The sequence below is a fragment of the Centruroides vittatus genome, unplaced genomic scaffold (genome assembly GCF_030686945.1).
Source record: "Centruroides vittatus isolate TY-2023 unplaced genomic scaffold, ASM3068694v2 contig_481, whole genome shotgun sequence".
Taxonomy (NCBI): Eukaryota; Metazoa; Arthropoda; class Arachnida; order Scorpiones; family Buthidae; genus Centruroides; species Centruroides vittatus.
This window is the reverse complement of record NW_027122271.1, coordinates 170,835-189,858: the sequence shown is the minus strand read 5'-3', so window position 1 is coordinate 189,858 and position 19,024 is coordinate 170,835. Positions and strand designations below refer to the sequence as shown.

At 34.1% G+C, this 19,024-nt stretch overlaps 2 protein-coding genes across 2 annotated transcripts in view; one reads left to right on the top strand and one right to left on the bottom strand.

Moving 5' to 3' along the window:
- Positions 1-218: 218 nt before the first annotated feature.
- On the bottom strand, positions 219-2,902 carry Dph1 (diphthamide biosynthesis 1). Its single transcript, XM_067273463.1, has 2 exons — positions 2,180-2,902; positions 219-724 (listed from the first exon to the last, which is right to left on the bottom strand). The coding sequence occupies exons 1-2, from the start codon at positions 2,890-2,892 to the stop codon at positions 235-237; spliced, it is 1,203 nt and encodes a 400-aa protein (XP_067129564.1). The 5' UTR covers positions 2,893-2,902; the 3' UTR covers positions 219-234.
- A 3,284-nt stretch (positions 2,903-6,186) lies between these two features.
- Nup75 (nuclear pore complex protein Nup75) overlaps positions 6,187-19,024 on the top strand; it is an 85,782-nt gene continuing 72,944 nt past the window's right edge. Inside the window, exons 1-3 of the mRNA XM_067273465.1 lie at positions 6,187-6,248; positions 12,013-12,115; positions 16,115-16,186. Of these exons, the coding sequence (XP_067129566.1) occupies positions 6,216-6,248; positions 12,013-12,115; positions 16,115-16,186 (208 nt within the window). The 5' untranslated portion in view covers positions 6,187-6,215. The remainder of the gene's footprint in view (positions 6,249-12,012; positions 12,116-16,114; positions 16,187-19,024) is intronic.

Genomic DNA, 19,024 nt, shown 5'->3' with positions numbered 1-19,024 from the left:
AAGTGCTTTCTTTTCTTTAAGTTACAGACATTTGAGTTAGAAAAGTTTTACTGTAATTTATATTTTTACAAATGAATCAAATAAACTTTCAATCTTTATGATTTACATAAATACTTAACATTGTAAATCAATCAGTACAAAAACTGATTTAATTAAATGTAAAGTTATGTTATCAGAGCTAAATATATTATATGTTGCAGTTAAATAATTTAAAACTATTATTCAAATTTTAAATTAACTTTTATCTTTACAAGTACACGAGGTACAATCATCACAAGATTTTTTAGATGGTTTATGATTAGGAGTCCAAGGACCCAGACTTCCAGAAGCATAAAAATCCATAGGATAATCTTTTTGCCAGCTGATTGTCTTCAATGCTACATTTCCTTCGTATGGAGTAAGAAGTGGCTTCTCAAAGGCCATTCCCCAATCAATAGAAAGACGAGGACAAGCAATTTGTATCCATGCATCCACACCTAAGAATAATCTTAGTTTCTGAGGAAAGATTTCAGAAAGAAGGACAACAATATGCTGCTTATCACAAGTTTGAATTTTTTTGGATAACATCTTCAGTACAGAGGTATTGCCTTGTCTACCTAACGTTCCTAAAACCACACCAAAAGTTCCAGCAACCGATGCAGCTTCAATACATTTCTCTCGAAATGAAGTCATCCTTTCAATATCATATTTTTCATGAGTGAAACTTTTGTCGTATGGATTATATCTGAAAAATATTTTAAAATAAATCAATTTTAATTAGGAATTTTGAAAATTTAATTTAACATCAAATCAATCGGTGGACTTACTGAAATACATTAAAGCTAAAAAAGAAATTGATTTTAATAATTGTTATTAAAATAGGCAAAGATGCAACAGATTTAACAAGTAGGCCTAAATTATAAACACTAGATTCTGTTTCAGAAAATTTTCAATAAAAGGATGTTTTCATGGAAAGATGTAAAAGTTTAGACCCATTAAATTTCAATCAAAAAAGTGCATAGTGACTTACCTTCTTCAAAGTCTCAAGTCTAGTTTATAATCAGGAACCTTAGTTACATAAAAACATGCATCTGAACAAGCAATTAAGTTGAATTGGGCTGTTCAGAAAAAATTCTGCACTCCTGTGGAAACAACACTAAAGAACCAATACACCTATCCTATCCCATGTATAGTACAGTAAACCTTGGTAATTTGGATTAAGAGGGTCAAGGTTATCCAAGTTTATAAAAGTTCAAGTTAGTGGGGCATCTTCTTTGACAATATGGGGAATGAAGTGGGTATATAGTACAATAATTTATTATGATCAACTCTATATAGAAGTTTTGCTGAGTTTTAGTAGGTTATACTATTGCCATTATCATAGGAAATGGGCTCAAAAAATTTCAAGACAGTACAATATACAATGTGCAGTTTTCAGTATTTAACTGACTACATTAATATAATGTACAGTACAATGTCACAAAGACTTTCAGATATCAAAAACATTTACATTTCTTTACAATAGAAAAAATTATAATTAATTACTGTGTAATTTTTCAAAAAAGTTTGAGTTGGCATTGTTTATTGAACTTTGCACATTTTCTTGTATTGTGTTTTCTCCCTACTTGGGTACAGTTAGGCTACCTATTATTAAATACAACCATTTTGTCTGTGTATGTTACAGATTATATCATCCAGATTCCAATTAAAAATTCATTCAGAGGTATATTAATGAGAAATAACACTCAACTGTAAGTAATCATAATAGTTATATATTAGTTAAATCTGATAATCTAATACAAGATTCCCAAAGTTGACCATATGCCATAAAAGTTGACTAGATGGGTTACCTAAGTGAGGGATAAAATTGAGCAGTAAGTACATTGAGATGAATCTCTCCAAGTACATTTTACATTTATTTATGATCATCATTAATAATTATTAATTTACTCAGAAGTATAATGTTCTTGCATAAAAATTGATAAAATAATTGTAATAGCAGTTTAAATTTAGCAGTTTTATCAAAGAAACAATATTTGAACATTTCCTTTGAGTGTTTTACAAACCGATATTAAAATAATTCTCTTAAAATACAGAACCAAGGGAGTACGGGCCGGCCAAATTTGGGAACCACCAAATCTAATACGTACATAGAAATATATACTGTATTTGTGTATATTTCTATGTATAAGAACCTCACCGATAAGCTTTAATGGAAGGATTGGCAATCATCACAGCTTCCAAATGGAATCTTCCATCGCCAACAAATACCACTACTTCGACATCCTTCAAAATGGGTGCCGTGCAACCCAAAACTTCTCCAGGAGAAAGAGGTTTTCTTTGAGGAATTGTTACTTTATAATTTTCCTTTAATTCCGCAGCCACGGCTTGAAGAGACGAAACAAACTGGATGGTACTCAATAAAGCCAACGAGGTTTCTTGAGAAAAATTGTGTTTCATAGTTTTTAAGAAATGTTCGGCATCGATTTTAATGTCGACGAACACGTACAAAACTTTGATATCGGTAGTAATATTGACTGGAACTAAACAACTGTGGCCATAATGAACCAAAAAATCAGCTCCCAAGGCTCGAGCCGTGAAATCATCGACGCAACAGGCACCGTATGTGACATCACCAAGTATCACTACCTCCGCTTTCGAGAACTTTTCGACGATATCGGCGACGGCCAAAGCAAACATCAGCAGACCTTCTGGCATCTGAAGAGCCACACATTTCGACTTACTTTGAATAATACGCCAGATTGTCTTGGGTATCTCAAAATTATAATTGCTGGGTAGCACTTTGATAGCTTCTAATAATTCTGGATTTTCCGATATTTCTGCAGGAATTATGTTCTTTTTGATTCCAGCATGGTAAACTTTCCTATCAGACCGAGCACGCACCACCGACATTCCGCGATACGACAGCGCCACCTGCCAGAGTAAATCAAATTTCAGAAACGTGAATTTAAATTAAATTCATATGATTTACAAGTCAATAGAGGAATATTCACAATTTATGCAAAATGTAATAAAAATTATTAAATCTTCTTCAAATTTATGTAGAATAAAAATTAGTGCTTTTTTTTTTTAAAAAAAAAACTCTTTCCTTCCTATTTTGAGTAGCAATTCGTCCCGGATAGTGTTTCTCAATTCCCGGTCTTTTGTTTGTCCCGGGATCCCGGGATATAATTAATTATTTTTAAGATATACAAAATATTTGTATATTTCCGATTCAATCCATGTGGGTGGAATCATCTTTAATGCATTTAAGAGAAGATAGATGTTGTGTTTTTTCACCTGTAGCCTGGAAGATTTCTAGTTCATTTTCGAGATTGTAGGAAGTAGAGCATCGATTATCTGACCCCGATCAACCGTCACATCGGTTAACCGACCGCGTTCTAGTCGGCAAATTCAAGTGTCCGATAATGATGTAGCGCTACAATATTTGGCTATGTCTTGGCTACTTTAATATTATTTTTGTTAAATGTTTGCATGTTTTAGCTGGCAACATGGCTCGACTATGAAAGGGAGGCCAGTATTTAAACCAGGCTTAATTTTCTATTTTTCTTTATTTTTGTATTTATTTTGTGCAAAATAAAGAAATAATTTTTAACGATACAATAGCGACGATTATTAATTTTTAAAAAATTTTGTTAGGCTTAACATCGATGAAAATTCAACGCGAAGTAGGTTTTTTTTTTTTTAACTCTTTCCGCCCTGTGGGCACTAAGAGGGCCTCTTTTAGTAGGCCCATTATGGGTTCGGCCAGGCCCCACAATGAGGCGACCGGGTGGTGAGGGACGGGGCCCGACATATCCGAACGGACCACCCCCAAAAATTCCTGGGGATTTCTCGACTCGTTCGGATTCGATCCCGGGTCCCCCAGAGCGGTAGTCTGCCACCTTGACCGCTCGGCCATCCGGCCGCTCAACGCGAAGTAGGTTAATAGCGATATACTAATTACATGGGATAATACTAATAATGCATTTTTTCATACTTTTCGGTTATCTGACCAACCCCAGTTCCCAATTGAGTCGAATAATCGATGCTCTATTTACTTCTTTTGCTCTTTAGCGTTCTTGATTTGTCTACCTCGGCTGCTCTAATAGCGGCATCGAGGAGGCCGGATGGCCGAGCGGTCAAGGTGGCAGCCTACCGCTCTGGGGGACCCGGGTTCGAATCCCGACGGGTCAAAAAATCCCCAGGAATTTTTCGGGGTGGTCCGTCCGGATATGTCGAACCCCGTCCCTCACCACCCGGTCGCCCCATTGTGGGCCTGGCCGAACCCATAATGGCTTGCAAAAAAAGGCCCTCTTAGTGCCCACAGGGCGGAAAGAGTTAAAAAAAAAAAAAAAAAATAGCGGCATCGAGCTTATAGCCCGATAATTCGGCAATTCATTTAGGTTTATGAAGAAAAACTTCATATCTGTAGACTTCGTACTCGTTTGTATCCTTGCCCAATTTGCACAACCTGGCGTTACAGCTACGCAGTTATTGAAACTACTGGGCATGGTTAAAAATTAAGACAGCATAAGCACAATTATTCCAGATATTACAGGTTCTGACAAGTAAAGGATTTTCAGAGACCTGCCACAAATAAGCTACGCATTGATTATTGCCCATTTGTGACATGCCATAACGAACAAAAATTAAAAAAAACTAATAAGTAGGTTTAAAATTGATAAATACAAATGTATTCTGACAGTTTATGAGTTAATTATACTTTCTATTTGCAAAATTTCCTCAACCTTAACACAAAATAAGAAAAAATGAAATTTTTAAAGAAATTTGCGAGATTTCCCGAGATGAGAAAAATTTTCCGGGATATTTCCCGGGTTAAAAAAAAACAACCGGGATCCCGGGATCCCGTTTGAGAAACCTTAGTCCCGGATATTTTCCCGTCCCGAGCGCTAAGACCTTTTTAGCAAGCCCATTATGAGTTCGGCCAAGCCCGCAATGAGCCGGCCGGGTTAGTGAGGAACGGGGCACGACATTCTCGACATTTATAATAAATGAGTTTATCTATTTTTCTAAGTAAAATTGAAATTGTCTGTGGAAGCAATTTTTTAACTTTTTCGTGATAAAGTTTTAATACTTATTACTATAATCTAGACATGTTAATCCTTAAATAATAAAAGTAAAAAAAATAATATTAATTTTCTTATTTCAAAGAACTTATCAAACCACGGTTATTTAATTTAAAAGTTGTCTGAGATTTCTTTATTAAACTAATATGTGCATTTTGGGTTCATCAATACCCTTCGTCTAGGGCCGTAGTGCCGGAGCGGTCGAGGTGACAGCCTACCGCTTTGGGGGACCCAGCATCGAATCCGAACGGGTCGAATAATCCCCAGGAATTTTTCGGGGGTGGTCCGTTCGAATATGTCGAGCCCCGTCTCTCATCACCCGGTCGCTCCCTTGTGGGCCTGGCCGAACCCATAATGGGCCTTCTAAAAGAGGCCCTCTCAGTGTCCACAGGGCGGAAAGAGTTTAAAAAAAATACCCTTCATCGATTTGGTTTTCGCTTTTCTGTTTTAAAAGATGCTTAAAACGTGATTTTAACTTTTCCTAATGCTATTTTCGATAATAAATTTAATATGTGTTTTTAATATTTTAGTTTGTTTCTGTAGTCTACTTTCTGTACTGTGGGATGTTGGCATTCTTTATCTACATGTAAACATCTACAGAAACCCGATGCTTTGCCTATAATTCCCATTTTTTTATCTACTACTATTATTAATGTACAGTGTGTATTGGTTTAATAAAGAAATCTTTTAGTCAACTTTCAAATTAATTGAATAATTGTAGTTTGATAAATCCTTTGTAATAAGCAGATTAATAACTATTAAGAATATTACACAGAAAAATTAATTTTCTATAGTCTGTCTTGGCAAGATCATTTGTTGCATAATTCGTTGCAATCTACTTTGCAGATAAAATGAGTATTCTCAGCATAGTAAATTACAGTACAGTGTGTGCATGTACTGTACTTTGAGTCTTGCGATCCTTATTTCCGATTAGTTCACAAGCCTGTAAATTGGCCAAAAACATTTATTGTGATTAATGTTATCGCTGTAAAAGAACGAATGGTGTGTTTTTATTTTATTTTATCATCAAATCTCGGGTTATTAAAAAGGAATTGTTTTGAATTGGCTACTTTTGGGCTACTTTTTAGAAAATTTTTGGCTACAAACACTAAAAACATCTGGCAACCCTGCTTTCAAGTGGTAAACATGTCGATTCGGCGGGAGGCTAGAACCATGTGGGTAAGTATTTATTTGTTTTGAACTGTGGTATCTTTGATTGAAGGATGCTTATTTTATATAATATTTTAAAAAAGTAATATCTGAGATGTTTGCTCACTGAAATACGATTCAAAATACTTCTAATTTGGCTTTTATTTATCAAATAGGAATTTATCATTTGAATGACCAAAAGTTATTAGTATATCGGCAGCTGGTGCCCGGAAGGATTATCTGCTGCAAAAGGCCACATAAGCACTTGCCGGATTGTATTAGTTGGGAGTCTCGGATATGTGGTGACAGGCAGCTTGGCATCGATGAGGCTATTTCTTACTTTTTTTTTGGTCTCTGATATTGGCCGAGTTCTTGTTCCGGAGCCCGGGTAACGCCAAAAGGCAGTCTGGGCTCCAGTGCTGATACGATGCAAAGTTGACGTGGGATCCGGCTGACCATCTGGCCCCAAGATTATTTTTTGGTCATTTGCTAATATGTTCATATATATGTAAAGTACATGAAAATAACTTCTACCAAAAGATATTCTGTTTTAAATTTTGTATTTTTGAATTTTATTTCTGACAAGTTGAATCTGATTAGACTTCAAAACATTTATGAATAACTTTTCATTGTTATTGCTAAACCTTTGCATTCCACATATTAATTTTTTCATTAATATTAATGGCTAATGTAACCCTTGGTACCAAGATGATGGCTTGTCTCTGGTTCCTGCACTTGATGATATAAATAATTGATACTGTAAATGAATAGCATCCATTTCTTCGTCTGAAGAAAATTTAGCAAGATTGTGTTCCAGCAGTTGATATACTTACTATATACACTGATCAGTTCAATAACAATTAAAATTGGGTAATATTTTATCTCTTTTTGGGACTAAAGATAAAACTGTCAAGATTTTCAGTTTTTCCTACATCATAAACAGAAGGAAGCATAGATAATTTTTTTCCTCTCTGTGTTCCGAAAACTAACAGGACCTTTTTAATCATACTCATTGGGTGCGCTTACTTTTTGCTAGCTTCCAAGCTCGCTGAGCTGACACCTAGCTCAGCCTGACGTCATACTAGCACGCTCGTAAAAGTATACACAGTAATGGCGGCTTCCGGATTAGTGTCAGCGGCTGTAGCGATAATTTCACAACTACAGTCTCTAGATTCGGAGTCTGAAGACGATGATCTGTTGCTAGAATGTGCAATATCTGCAGTAGAAGCTGAGGCGAATTCGTCTAGTGGTGAGAACAGCAAGTCAGTTGAGAAAGTGAAAGGGTATGTTGAGTACACCGTGCCAAGATACCGATCGAAGGATTTTCAAGAACATTTTCGATTAAATAGAACAACTGCGGACATTTTAATGTCAAAATTAGCACCCTTGTGTAATAAAAATCAGAATTCAAGAGGACGATGTCCATTGACGGTGGAGAAAAAAGTATTGTGCAGTCTCTACTTGTTATCGAATCAAGCTCCGTTCAGGTAAAGTACAGATCTATATCGTTAATTGAGATTCATGTTAATAATATAAATTGTGGTTAAAATTAACAAAATGTATATATATTTTTGAATTAAAGGAAAACTATAAAGAATTTTTAAATGAAACTTTGGTACTTTGAAACTTTAGACATAAATTCTGTTTTACAGTATAAATAAGTTAACAACTTTTAACATCATCACAAATTTTGTAAATTCTTGATCTTTTTGTGTCAATTAAATATAACTACACCAAATTTTTATATTTTAAAGGTAATACATATAGAAGCTAAAAATAGTACAACTAACATTAAATACTTCTGTTTGCATAAAATTACAGTTTGTCCCTCTTAATTTCTTCTCCAATAGGTAATAAATGACTTTTTTAGGACTTCTTGATAATTTTTAGATGTTTGTCAGTTAAAATCCCTAAATTTGATAAACCATTAAATCCAAAGCAGCCCCACACCATAACAGAACCACCACCTTGTTGACTGTTGAAAAACTGCACTTGTCTTTCCTAATACCATACCAGTAATTAGGCCATACAAATTAAATTTTTTTTCATTACTGTAAAGGACTAAGCTATTGGTCATTCCACAGCATGTGACCTTTAGTCTACTGCATTCTTGCCAATTTTGTTACTGATGATTTTTTATCAAGGCATAAAATTTCACATGTGGAGCTGCTGAAATTCTTTGACTAACAGTGCTTGCTTTTTGATGTTTTTAATCCACTTTCACACAAAATTTGACAAGCTAATTTATTCTGTTGTGATGCAAGATGCACAGTTCTATCACTACCACTTTGACATATGATTTTGGGCCTTCCTTAATCAATGTTTAGAAGGTATTAGTGATGATTTTTCCAAAATTTTATAAATTTCAGTAGAAGATCTGCTCATTAAAACTTGCAAGTTCCTTGACACTACAGCCTCCTGCTTTTAATTTCCATATTCATGTAATTTCTTCCATACTAAACTCTTTTCCATGTAAAATTTTGGAAAGTTTTGATTCAGTATTTAAATTACTACTTGACAACAAAGTAAAAGTGTTATAATTATAAAAAATAAATGACATCACATAAGTTTCTTATGCTTCAAATTTTGCAATTTTGTTTTATCATCTATACTTTTGGGAGCCAAAAAAATATATTTTTGTTGTTAAATTATTAATATAATGATTAATAATGAATTTTCAAAAATCAGTGTAAAATAATTTGCATAGACAAATGAAATCATTTCTTGAATTCCTAACCTAACCCAAGTGTGGCTATAATTAATTAACAGACTATATAATGCTGTTAGTGTATTGCATTATATACAAATTATTAATATTTATGTATATACAATACTATGTAGCAACTTAACGTGCATTTCATTTTCAGGTTAGCTGCGGATCGTTTTAATATATGCAGACGAACAGCTTGGAAAATACTACATGAATTTTCCTCAGCACTTTTGGACTTGAATAAAAGAGAGGGTATACTTTCTTGGCCAAACCAAGAACAGGCATTTAAAACAAGCCAATATTACACAAAAAAGTTTGGTTTTCCTGGAGTGATTGGAGTTGTAGATGGTAAGCATATGGCTATTAAAGCCCCCAGGAATGACCATTCATCCTATTATAATAGGAAACAATTTTATTCAATTATTCTCCAGGCTGTATGCAACGAGAAGTTGCTATTCACGGACTGTTATGTAGGAGAGGCGGGATCAGTTCATGATGCCTGTGTCTATCGTCGATCCACATTAGCTAAGCGAATTGATGAAGGTGTAGGATTTCCGGTAGACACTCACCTCCTCGGTGATGCAGCCTATCCTTTAAATAAATATTTATTAACACCATACCGAGACAATGGCCATTTAACTGAAATTCAATCATATTTCAACACCAAGCTTTCAAAATGTAGAAGCTCAATTGAAAGAGCATTTGGGTTGTTTGTTGGTCGGTTTAGACGCTTCAAACTTCTTGATATGCATCGATTGGACTTAATGGTGATGCTAATTATGGCAGGATGCATTCTCCACAACTTTTCTATCTTAGAAGGAGATGAAACCAATATTGAAGAGGAAAGGTTAGTTGGAGTGCCAGAAGTAATTGAAAACGTCCAAGCAAGAAGAGATGCACAAAATAAGCGTAGTGATTTGGCAAACATTCTTTTTGCAAGGCAAATACAGCATTAATGACATAAAAAAGAAATGTATATGTATTATATAACTTTTTGTATGTGTATATATTATATAACTTTCTGTAATGTAACATATTGTCTGTATATATATCATATATTAAGTAATTAAGTTTATGAAATAAAGATTACATCAAAAATATTAAAAACGAGTTTTTGTTTACTTTATATGAAATAAAAACTTTAAAAACTTTTTGTTTTCAATAAAAATGAACTTTATTTATAATTTTTCTAAAATTTTATCTAATATTTTGTGGAGTTTTTCGCGTTCTTTCTTTCTTTCCTCTCTCCTCTCCTGTATTTCTCTTCTTATATCATGTAAGACGTTGAGCAACTCGCTGCTGTCTCTTTTTCTCTTACGAGAATTGGTATTAGATGAAGAGGGCACAGGAGATTGGGTTGATGGGGATGATGTGCACGCCACAGGAGACTGGGATGATGTGCACGCCACAGGAGACTGGGATGATGTGCACGCCACAGGAGACGGGGATGTGTGCACGCCACAGGAGACGGGGATGATGTGCATGCCACAGGAGACGGGGATGACGGAGTGGGAGTGGAACTTGAGTGAGGATTCACTCTCACTCCATCTGTGTTGCTACAAGTAGCAACAGGGGATATTTCTGGCCGTTTCCCAATGGCATCATCCATTAAGGAATAAAATTCCCAATGTTTCCGGTTGTTACCGGATTGGGAATTGTGAAGTTTTATTTTTTTAAATGTTTTTTTCAGCCCTCGCCATTTGGTGTCAACCTGGGCTGGAGTCACCGAAAACCCCTCTTCATTTAATTTATTTGCAATTATCCTCCATATCTATAATATTAAAGAAGGTTGTTAGAAATTATTTATGAAAGGTTCATACGTACAATGTTAATTTGGCAAGCAGTACAACCTGAATATTTGTATATTGAGGTAATTCGAATTTCTCTCTGTGTTCGTTGTATAACGAAATTAATTCAATGGTCCTGGCTTTGGGCCACTGGAAGCCACAGGACTCCTCTATAATAAAAGATAGAAAATATTTAGATATGGAGCCCTTATTATAACAGATTAAAAATTATAAAATTTTTTTAACAATCGGCGCTAATTACATTGTGATCTTAGTTTATTCTTTCAACAATTTTATTCAGAATCAAAATTTGACTTACCAGTAGGGATACTCGGTTCAACTGAAGCAGTTGAAATGGTTTTCAAAGCCAATTCTCTGGCATAATTTACATCTGTAATGAAGTCCTCTGTTATCGAAATAGGATTTATGATATAAAATTATACACTTTTAGGAATTCCTTTTTACTTACCTTCCATCATCTGACGACAAACGTCTTCGTTAACTCGTAATTTCACTTCTTTTCCGTCCGGTAGAGTAACCGTAACATCGTACATGGACACCGCCATCTTTGAACAAACGCCAAGCTCGTTGTAAATTCTCCAAGCTCGCCGAGCGTGCTAGGAATGCTAGCAATGACATCATGGGTGCGAAAAGTATACGCTGTGCTCACTGGTAGCTAACAAAAAGTATACAGGCTGAGCGCGCTAGGGGCGAGATCGGAGCTAAAAGTAAACGCACCCATTGTGGGTTTGACCAGGTCCACAATAGATGACTGGGTGGTAAAGTAGAAGGCCTGCTGTATCCAGGACAGACTGCCTGTGAAAAATTTCTGGATTCTCTGTCTGGATTCAATCTCAATACTGTAGAAGGTAAAAGTTAGCCTGATGACAACCATTCAAATGGATGAAAATGTTTGCCTTAATGTAGCTTCATATTTTCTTGTTGGATATTTGTTCTATGTGTATTGCTTATTTATGTATGCCCAGTTTTTAGTACTTGAATTTTTTTATAATTTTTATATCACAGTTTACTTTTGAATTAAATCCAAAATTTGTAGTTTAGTTTAGTCAGCTATTAATAAACACATTTATCTAATATGAAGAAATGTCTTCATAACCTACTTCAAAATATTATTAATATTTTATTATATGTATATATTATATAAGAATTTTTTATAGCTGCAGAATATACTGTAAGGTTAATCATATATTGTTTGATCAATCAGCAGTTTTCATTTTCCATTAATGCTAAAATAAAAAAATGTTATTATTATAATTACAATTTTTTATTTTTTTAGGGAATTCAAGATAAAGAATTAAATGAAAATATTCTAATTGAATGGGGAAGTAGAAATAATTTATTAGTGTATCATGCACCCACTCATTCAGAACTAAATCCAAGTAAGAAAACTTATTTTAATCTATTTTCTAGAATTTTAAGTTTTTTATTTTTAACATACTTTAAATTATATATACATATAACTACATAGAAATACATATATTATAAATATCAGCTCTAATTATATCTAGTCAGTCACACATTAAGTATGAAGTATTGTCTTCTAGTCTTCTAGTCCTTTTTGTTATAGAACAATAAAGGCTTCTGGTAGAGGTGCATTTAAGTAATTTATGGTGGCATTTTCAGAATCTTGACAACATGTATGCTTAGAAAGGTAATCTAGGTGTCACTGTCTGTATTTTACAAGATATCTAATGTTATTTGGTTTCTAGATTAATTTTTTAATATTTTATAACTTTGTTAAGAATAATTTAATTATTTAGTTTCAAACAGTTGTATATTGTTGTGGGAATCATATTTTTTCAAAGTTTATATTTGATATTTTTTTTTATTGTTGTAATTGCAAGAAAGATTGACAGTTTTCTTGGCAAAAGTGTACTTTCAGAATTTTCTTGGCAAAAGTGTGCATCAGAATTTCCTGAAATTGATGTTGAAAAGAGAATTTCATCAGATATTAAGTTTGCAATAAAGTTTGGTTTGCAACCTGTAGATGCAGATTGTTCAAAATGTGATGGTCATTATAAATTAATTTATTGAAAGGATTATGATTCTGTTTCATAAATGCAAGATGAACAGTTCATCATTTGAAGGAACTTTTAAATGTAAATTTGGGAAAATTTCCTGGGGAACTATTTTTTTTGTTTATTTTGCATCTAATTTGCATAGAATGTATGTTGAGCATGATCTGTTTGGCTGTGGGCATGAGTAGTCAAATGGCTTTTGACTGGATGAATTTCATACGACACATTATGATGGTTTCATATTCTAATTTGACCCAAATGAAATTTGGTGGACCTGGAAAGGTTGTTGAAATCGGCAAGACTGTTGTGAGCAAAAGGAAAAGGCCAGGAGAATGTTTTGATTTGTTTGTTCAGCATACAAGTAAGGTTTATCCAGAAGCAGGTCATTTTTCAGTTTGGAAAGAGTCAGAAATTGTTCCTTCAGCCCTGAAAGTAAGTATCAATAAATCCAAAATTTGAAAAAGGAAGACATATAGACATGTATGTTAATAATGCAGAAAAAGTTTCTACGATGCAAAGGATGAAGTTACAAAAGAATCATCCAAACCGTGTTCTTTACCGAAGAAATTGGAGATAAGGAATTAGAAATATGTCAACAGTGAGTGAAAGAATTGTTTGTTTAAATGCTAGTGTAGTAAGTAGCTGCTCCGGTTGCCATCTTGTTCATGGACTTGTTCACAAACAAGATGGTGACTGGAAGTGCTGCCATAAGGACTATCTAAATGCACTTTTACCGGCTTCTGAAACTTAATGGAAACAATATACTGTAATTTCAAAATAACAAGCATCACACCAAATCTAGATTGAAAGTACTAGTTTAAAATATAAAATAAATGCTGAAAAAGAGGTCAGTCCACAGTAACATGACTTCTAAAAAATGTCAGTCCCAAAAATGTTAAAGTTTTGTTATTTACTAACTTTAATTAATTACAGGGAATTCTGAAGATATCTCAACTTTCAAAAAGAATTTTGGTTTAAAAAAATCTGGTTTAAAGTAGGTGAACAAAACTAATTAACAAAATATGTCAAAAACAAATCACAAATGGGTTTTGTTAACATTTCATGCAAATAAGATTTACATATATATATAACAACCATCTCCAATTGGACACCTTCTTAAGACATAAAAATCAGATCAATTGTATACATTAAAGTTGAAAAAAATATCTAAATTTTTTTAATTTAGAACTGTGGAGAATAATAATTTAACTGATAGATATAAAATATTAGCTTGTCTAACAATTCTCTAAAAACAATTAGATTTATTTAATAAGCCTGTACAATTTTGTCAGTAAATGAATTCTAGAAAAAGGTTGTCAGGATATATTAGGTACTAGCAGATAAGCCTGGCGTTGCTCGGGCAAAAAGTAACAATAGCAAAGATTAAAATTATTACATTATAGCCGATCTTACCCAATCTTTTCACAGAATGCAAGAATTAGGTCCCCCTATTTCCAGACTAATTAGAGAATTTTTAGATGGGTCTAAAAATATGATCGATTTTCTGCAAAAAACCACATCTGCGCCTGTAAATCTTGCACACTGCTTTCTCTTAACACTTCCATTGTTAAGGAATAAACTTCTTTCATCCCCACGTGGTACTCCACTAAAACACAGTTAAAAACAAAAAATTACATCTAAAATAGTACAGTAGAAGCTGAGTTCTTTAGGATATGCCTTAATTCTTTCCCTCTTCCCCGTGGGGAAATTTTCAAAAATCCTTTCTCAGTGTGCATTTTCATAGCATACCCTATTAAATGCAGTCAAAAATGCAAAAATCCGCATCTAAAATAGTACAGTAGAAGCAGAGTTCTTCAGGATAAGCTATAATCCTCTCCGTCTCCCCCGTGGGGAATTTTGAAAAATCCCTTCTAAACGTTCTCGTGACGTACCCTGTGTACCAAATTTCAACTTTCAACTCCTAACCGTTTGGGCTCTGCGCTGGGTCCAGAACATTCAAGAGTATTTGAGAGTGTTCTGGAATGTTCCACAATGATCTGGGATGTTTCCAAATGTTCCAGGATGTTCTGGAACATTTGGGAATGTTCCAGAATGCTCTCAAATACTCTCACATGTTCTGGACTGTTCTAGAAATTTCAAGAGGGCGAAACTTCCAGCCCTTATATCTTCAACAGCACGCCCTTCAGGTAAAAAATGGGAACTTTCTTCATGGATGGGGGATAGAGGGCTCCACACCATATAACTCCCTTGATTGTACTGGGACTCGTTTTTGAGTTTTACTGGCATGCACATTGTACACTTACTTTTATAATATACATTGATTATTTCTCTCATCATAGATTATCATAAACTAAAAATAAATTTTTTTTTTTTTCCCTCTCTCTTTTTGCTTTTCGTCATTAGCACTGATATAAAATAGATTTAATTTAATTAAACAAAGAAAATAATGATCAGTGAGATAAATCTTTGTTCCTTTCAACTGCTTTAATTAGCTTTTTAACAAAATTTTATTTTTATAATTAAATAAATTAGAAAAAAAAGTTAAGTATAAATTATGCACGAAGAGATGATCTACCTGTAACTCTTATTAATGTCAACATCATTTACATCTAACTGATCAGGAAAATATCTTAATTTTTCACGAAAAGTTTTCATTTTCATCATTGTCATTATTGCCATGTTTTTACATGGCAATAATGACAATGATCAGTTATATCAGTTATAATTATATTATTATATTATTAATCAGTTATAATTAAATTATTCTTCCTACAAAAGTTTTCAATTGTTCATAACACAACACATTTTAGAAATGTTAAAATCAAAGTCGGTAAACTCTGAATGAGAGAAATAGATATTCCGAGTAAATCTAAATGAAATTCTAAATTCAAAATTGTTTTCTAAAATTATCCATTCAAGTGAAAGTTCTGTCAATTTTATGAGTTATTTTCTTCAATCAGGCATAACCAAAAGTTTCTATAATACAGAAATATATTAAATTCTCCCTTTAAATAAACCAAAGCTTCATCCTTAGCCGTACTATCTATATATAGAACTGTGATGCAGCACTCGAGTCCCCATGGAGAATAAATTATTCTCTTATACATTAATTAACTTATTTATTGATTATTTTATAAAATCCGAGAATATAATGCATTAGCTATTCTTTCTGTTTTTATTATCTTTCATAGTCAACTAGCATATCATCAGTGCAAAATTTATCTGATTTATGAGAGATTTATTTATTCGACTTGAGATTAACTTGTTTATTTATTTACATAAACTTGAAAATTTATTAATTAATGTATTATAAAAAATTTCCTATTTATTTTTCAAATAATTATAATATTTAAAAAATATGGTTCTAGGATTGAAATTAAAACTTAATTTTTTTTTCAGACGAGAGTCCTGTTTTGCAGAATACATCAACTTATAATTTCATTACAAGAAAATTAGTGAATGAATCACATGGTTAGAAATAATTTTTTTAATACTCAAATTTATTATTTTTAAATTTGCTCCCTTCTGTTATCATGCAATAAATTAATTTTATGATGGTAAAAAAAGATATTTTATGTAAATTTTTTTTACGTTGAGAAAAGGTTAATCACCTTCTTGTAAGGATACTGGAAAATATACAAATGACTCACTAAAACCTTTGACTATCCAGTAAAAATATTTTATTGAAATAACAAACATTTTCGACTTTAGTATTTGTTCTTCGTCAGGTTTACAAATACCGAGATTCTAAGAACAGTTATGTGCAACGATTTAAAAAATTTTAGAACGTTTCCAATCTTGCGTATAAAACTGTTGTGTGTGTGCATTGCCAAGGATGCATACGTGTTGCTAACATATGTAGCATGCATAGCACAAATGAAAAAATATACAGTGGTGCCTCATATAACATACTTAATCCGTTCCAGGTGCACGTCCGTTAAGTGAAACGTCTGTTATATGAAACGCATTTTCCCGTAGAAATACATGTTAAAACATCGTTCCGCAGCATAAAAAAATGAACATGGGGTGCGTTCTTTTATTCCTCCGCGTAACTCTGCGCGAGCGACATCTGTTTAAAAATTCCTGCGGAACGCGTTCCTAAATTCCGGTGGGAATGCGTGCTGTCGAACGGCAAAAACGGCCACTTGTAGCAGTAGTTTACGGTGGAAAGCAACATGGTGTCCTTCATGGCTCAGATAGTTTTGTTTCCGGGCCCATTATGAGGTTTTATGAATGAGAATTTAGAAATTGTGAAAGCGCGAGTTAGCGCACGTGGTGATGTAAGTGTCTTTACGAATTTTTTTTCGAGGCTATTTTGAATGCTCTTTCAACAAATAATCCATTTTATGGTTAAATTTTACAATTGGGACTCTTCTTTTCCTTTTAAAGCTCATATTTTAAAATTATAGATTCCTCCATCACGATACTATCGATAGTGCGGGCGCCGCCATCTTTCTTTCACCGTCGTTCCTAAATGCCTACAAACAGCAGCACGGCACACTCCCGTAGTAGCGGAGATGCAGAGCGACCACTATTAAAGAACGCACTCATGGAGCAGTCTCCAATTATGCCGGAAAGTCCGTTGTTCGCAGCCAGTCCATTGCTCGAACGTAACGGCCAAACAGAAAGTCCGTTGTTCGCAGCGTACGTTATACGAGGCACCACTGTAATTATTGTATACACAAATAAAGGGACGGAAGTGTACTGTGGGGGTTGTCTTCCTGTTCGTAACAGAACTTCCAAGCTTGAGATATATTAATCGCATCCTTGGAATTGATGCAGTTAGTATGTAATCCGGCTTTGTATATTTCAAGAGTTTCTAGAGATCTTATGTATTCTATGCAGTGTGAGAGTCTGATCATTTCAGCATTGTGAAGGTTGCTCTTATGCCTGGGGTTGAGGCATAAGTGGATAGGGCAGTGGTGTCTTTGTTGTGATCGATGCCATATTTGTGTTCGCGTAGACACTTGTCGAGAGAGCGTTTTGTGGAACCAATATACACAAGCTCTCTTTTAAATCTGTCACCCCCAAAGCTTTATTTAATGTACACTTCCATTCCTTTATTTGTGTATACAATAATTATATTTTTTCGTTTGTGCTATGCATGCAACATATGTTAGCAACACGTATGCATCCATGGCAATGCATGCGCACAACGGTTTTATATGCAAGATTGGAAACGTTCTAAAATTTTTTAAATTGTTGCACATAACTGTTTTTAGAATCTCGGTATTTGTAAACCTGATGAAGACCGAATACTAAAGTCGAAAACATTTGTTATTTCAATAAAATATTGGGTTGTTCGGAAAGTTCGTAGCGATTTTTGATAGCCGACAGTTGAGACACCGATTGACGCAAAAATGATTAGAATTGTACAAACCAATGAATATTACGATAAATGACCTTGAGACGCGTCCGTTACAAAAAAACCGTTAAGATTATTCAAATAGCGTTTAATTTGGCTCATTGCAAAAATGGATGCGAACAACGTGCATTATCGACACTTGTTTCTTTTCTTTTTTCGTAAACGCAAAAATGCTGTACAAACAGCAAAAAAGATATGTGATGTTTATGGTGGGAGTGCTGTATCAGAATCAACTGTTCGAAAGTGGTTTGCAAAATTTAAAACGGGTAATTTCAGCCTTGAAGATGCTCCTCGCTCAGGAAGACCTCCTGTTATTGAAGAGGACCAAATCAAAGCATTATTGGATGAAAACCCTCATTACACAACTCGAGAGATTGCAGACATAGTGAAGTCATCAAACAGTACTGTATTTCAACATCTAAAGAAGCTCGGATACGTGAATCGTTATGACATTTGGATACCTCACGACTTAACGGAAAAAAACTTACTGGATCGCATCTCCATTTGTGATTCTCTTGAAAGACGAAATCAAAATGACCCTTTTCTGAAGCGTTTAGTGACAGGTGATGAAAAGTGGATCATTTATAACAACATCAGCCGAAAACGATCGTGGGGTAAGAAAAATGAATCACCATTAAAAACTCCAAAGGCCGGTCTTCATCCAAAGAAGGTCATGCTCACTGTCTGGTGGGATTGGAAAGGAATCCTGTACTATGAGCTGCTTCCACAGAATCAAACAATTGATTCTGATAAGTATTGTTCCCAATTGGATAAGCTGAACATGGCAATTAAAGAAAAACGTCCGGAACTGGCCAATAGAAAAGGCATTGTGTTTCACCAAGATAATGCCAGACCTCACACGTCTTTACGAACACGCCAAAAATTATTGGAACTAGGCTGGGATGTTTTACCCCACCCCCCTTACTCACCCGACCTTGCCCCGT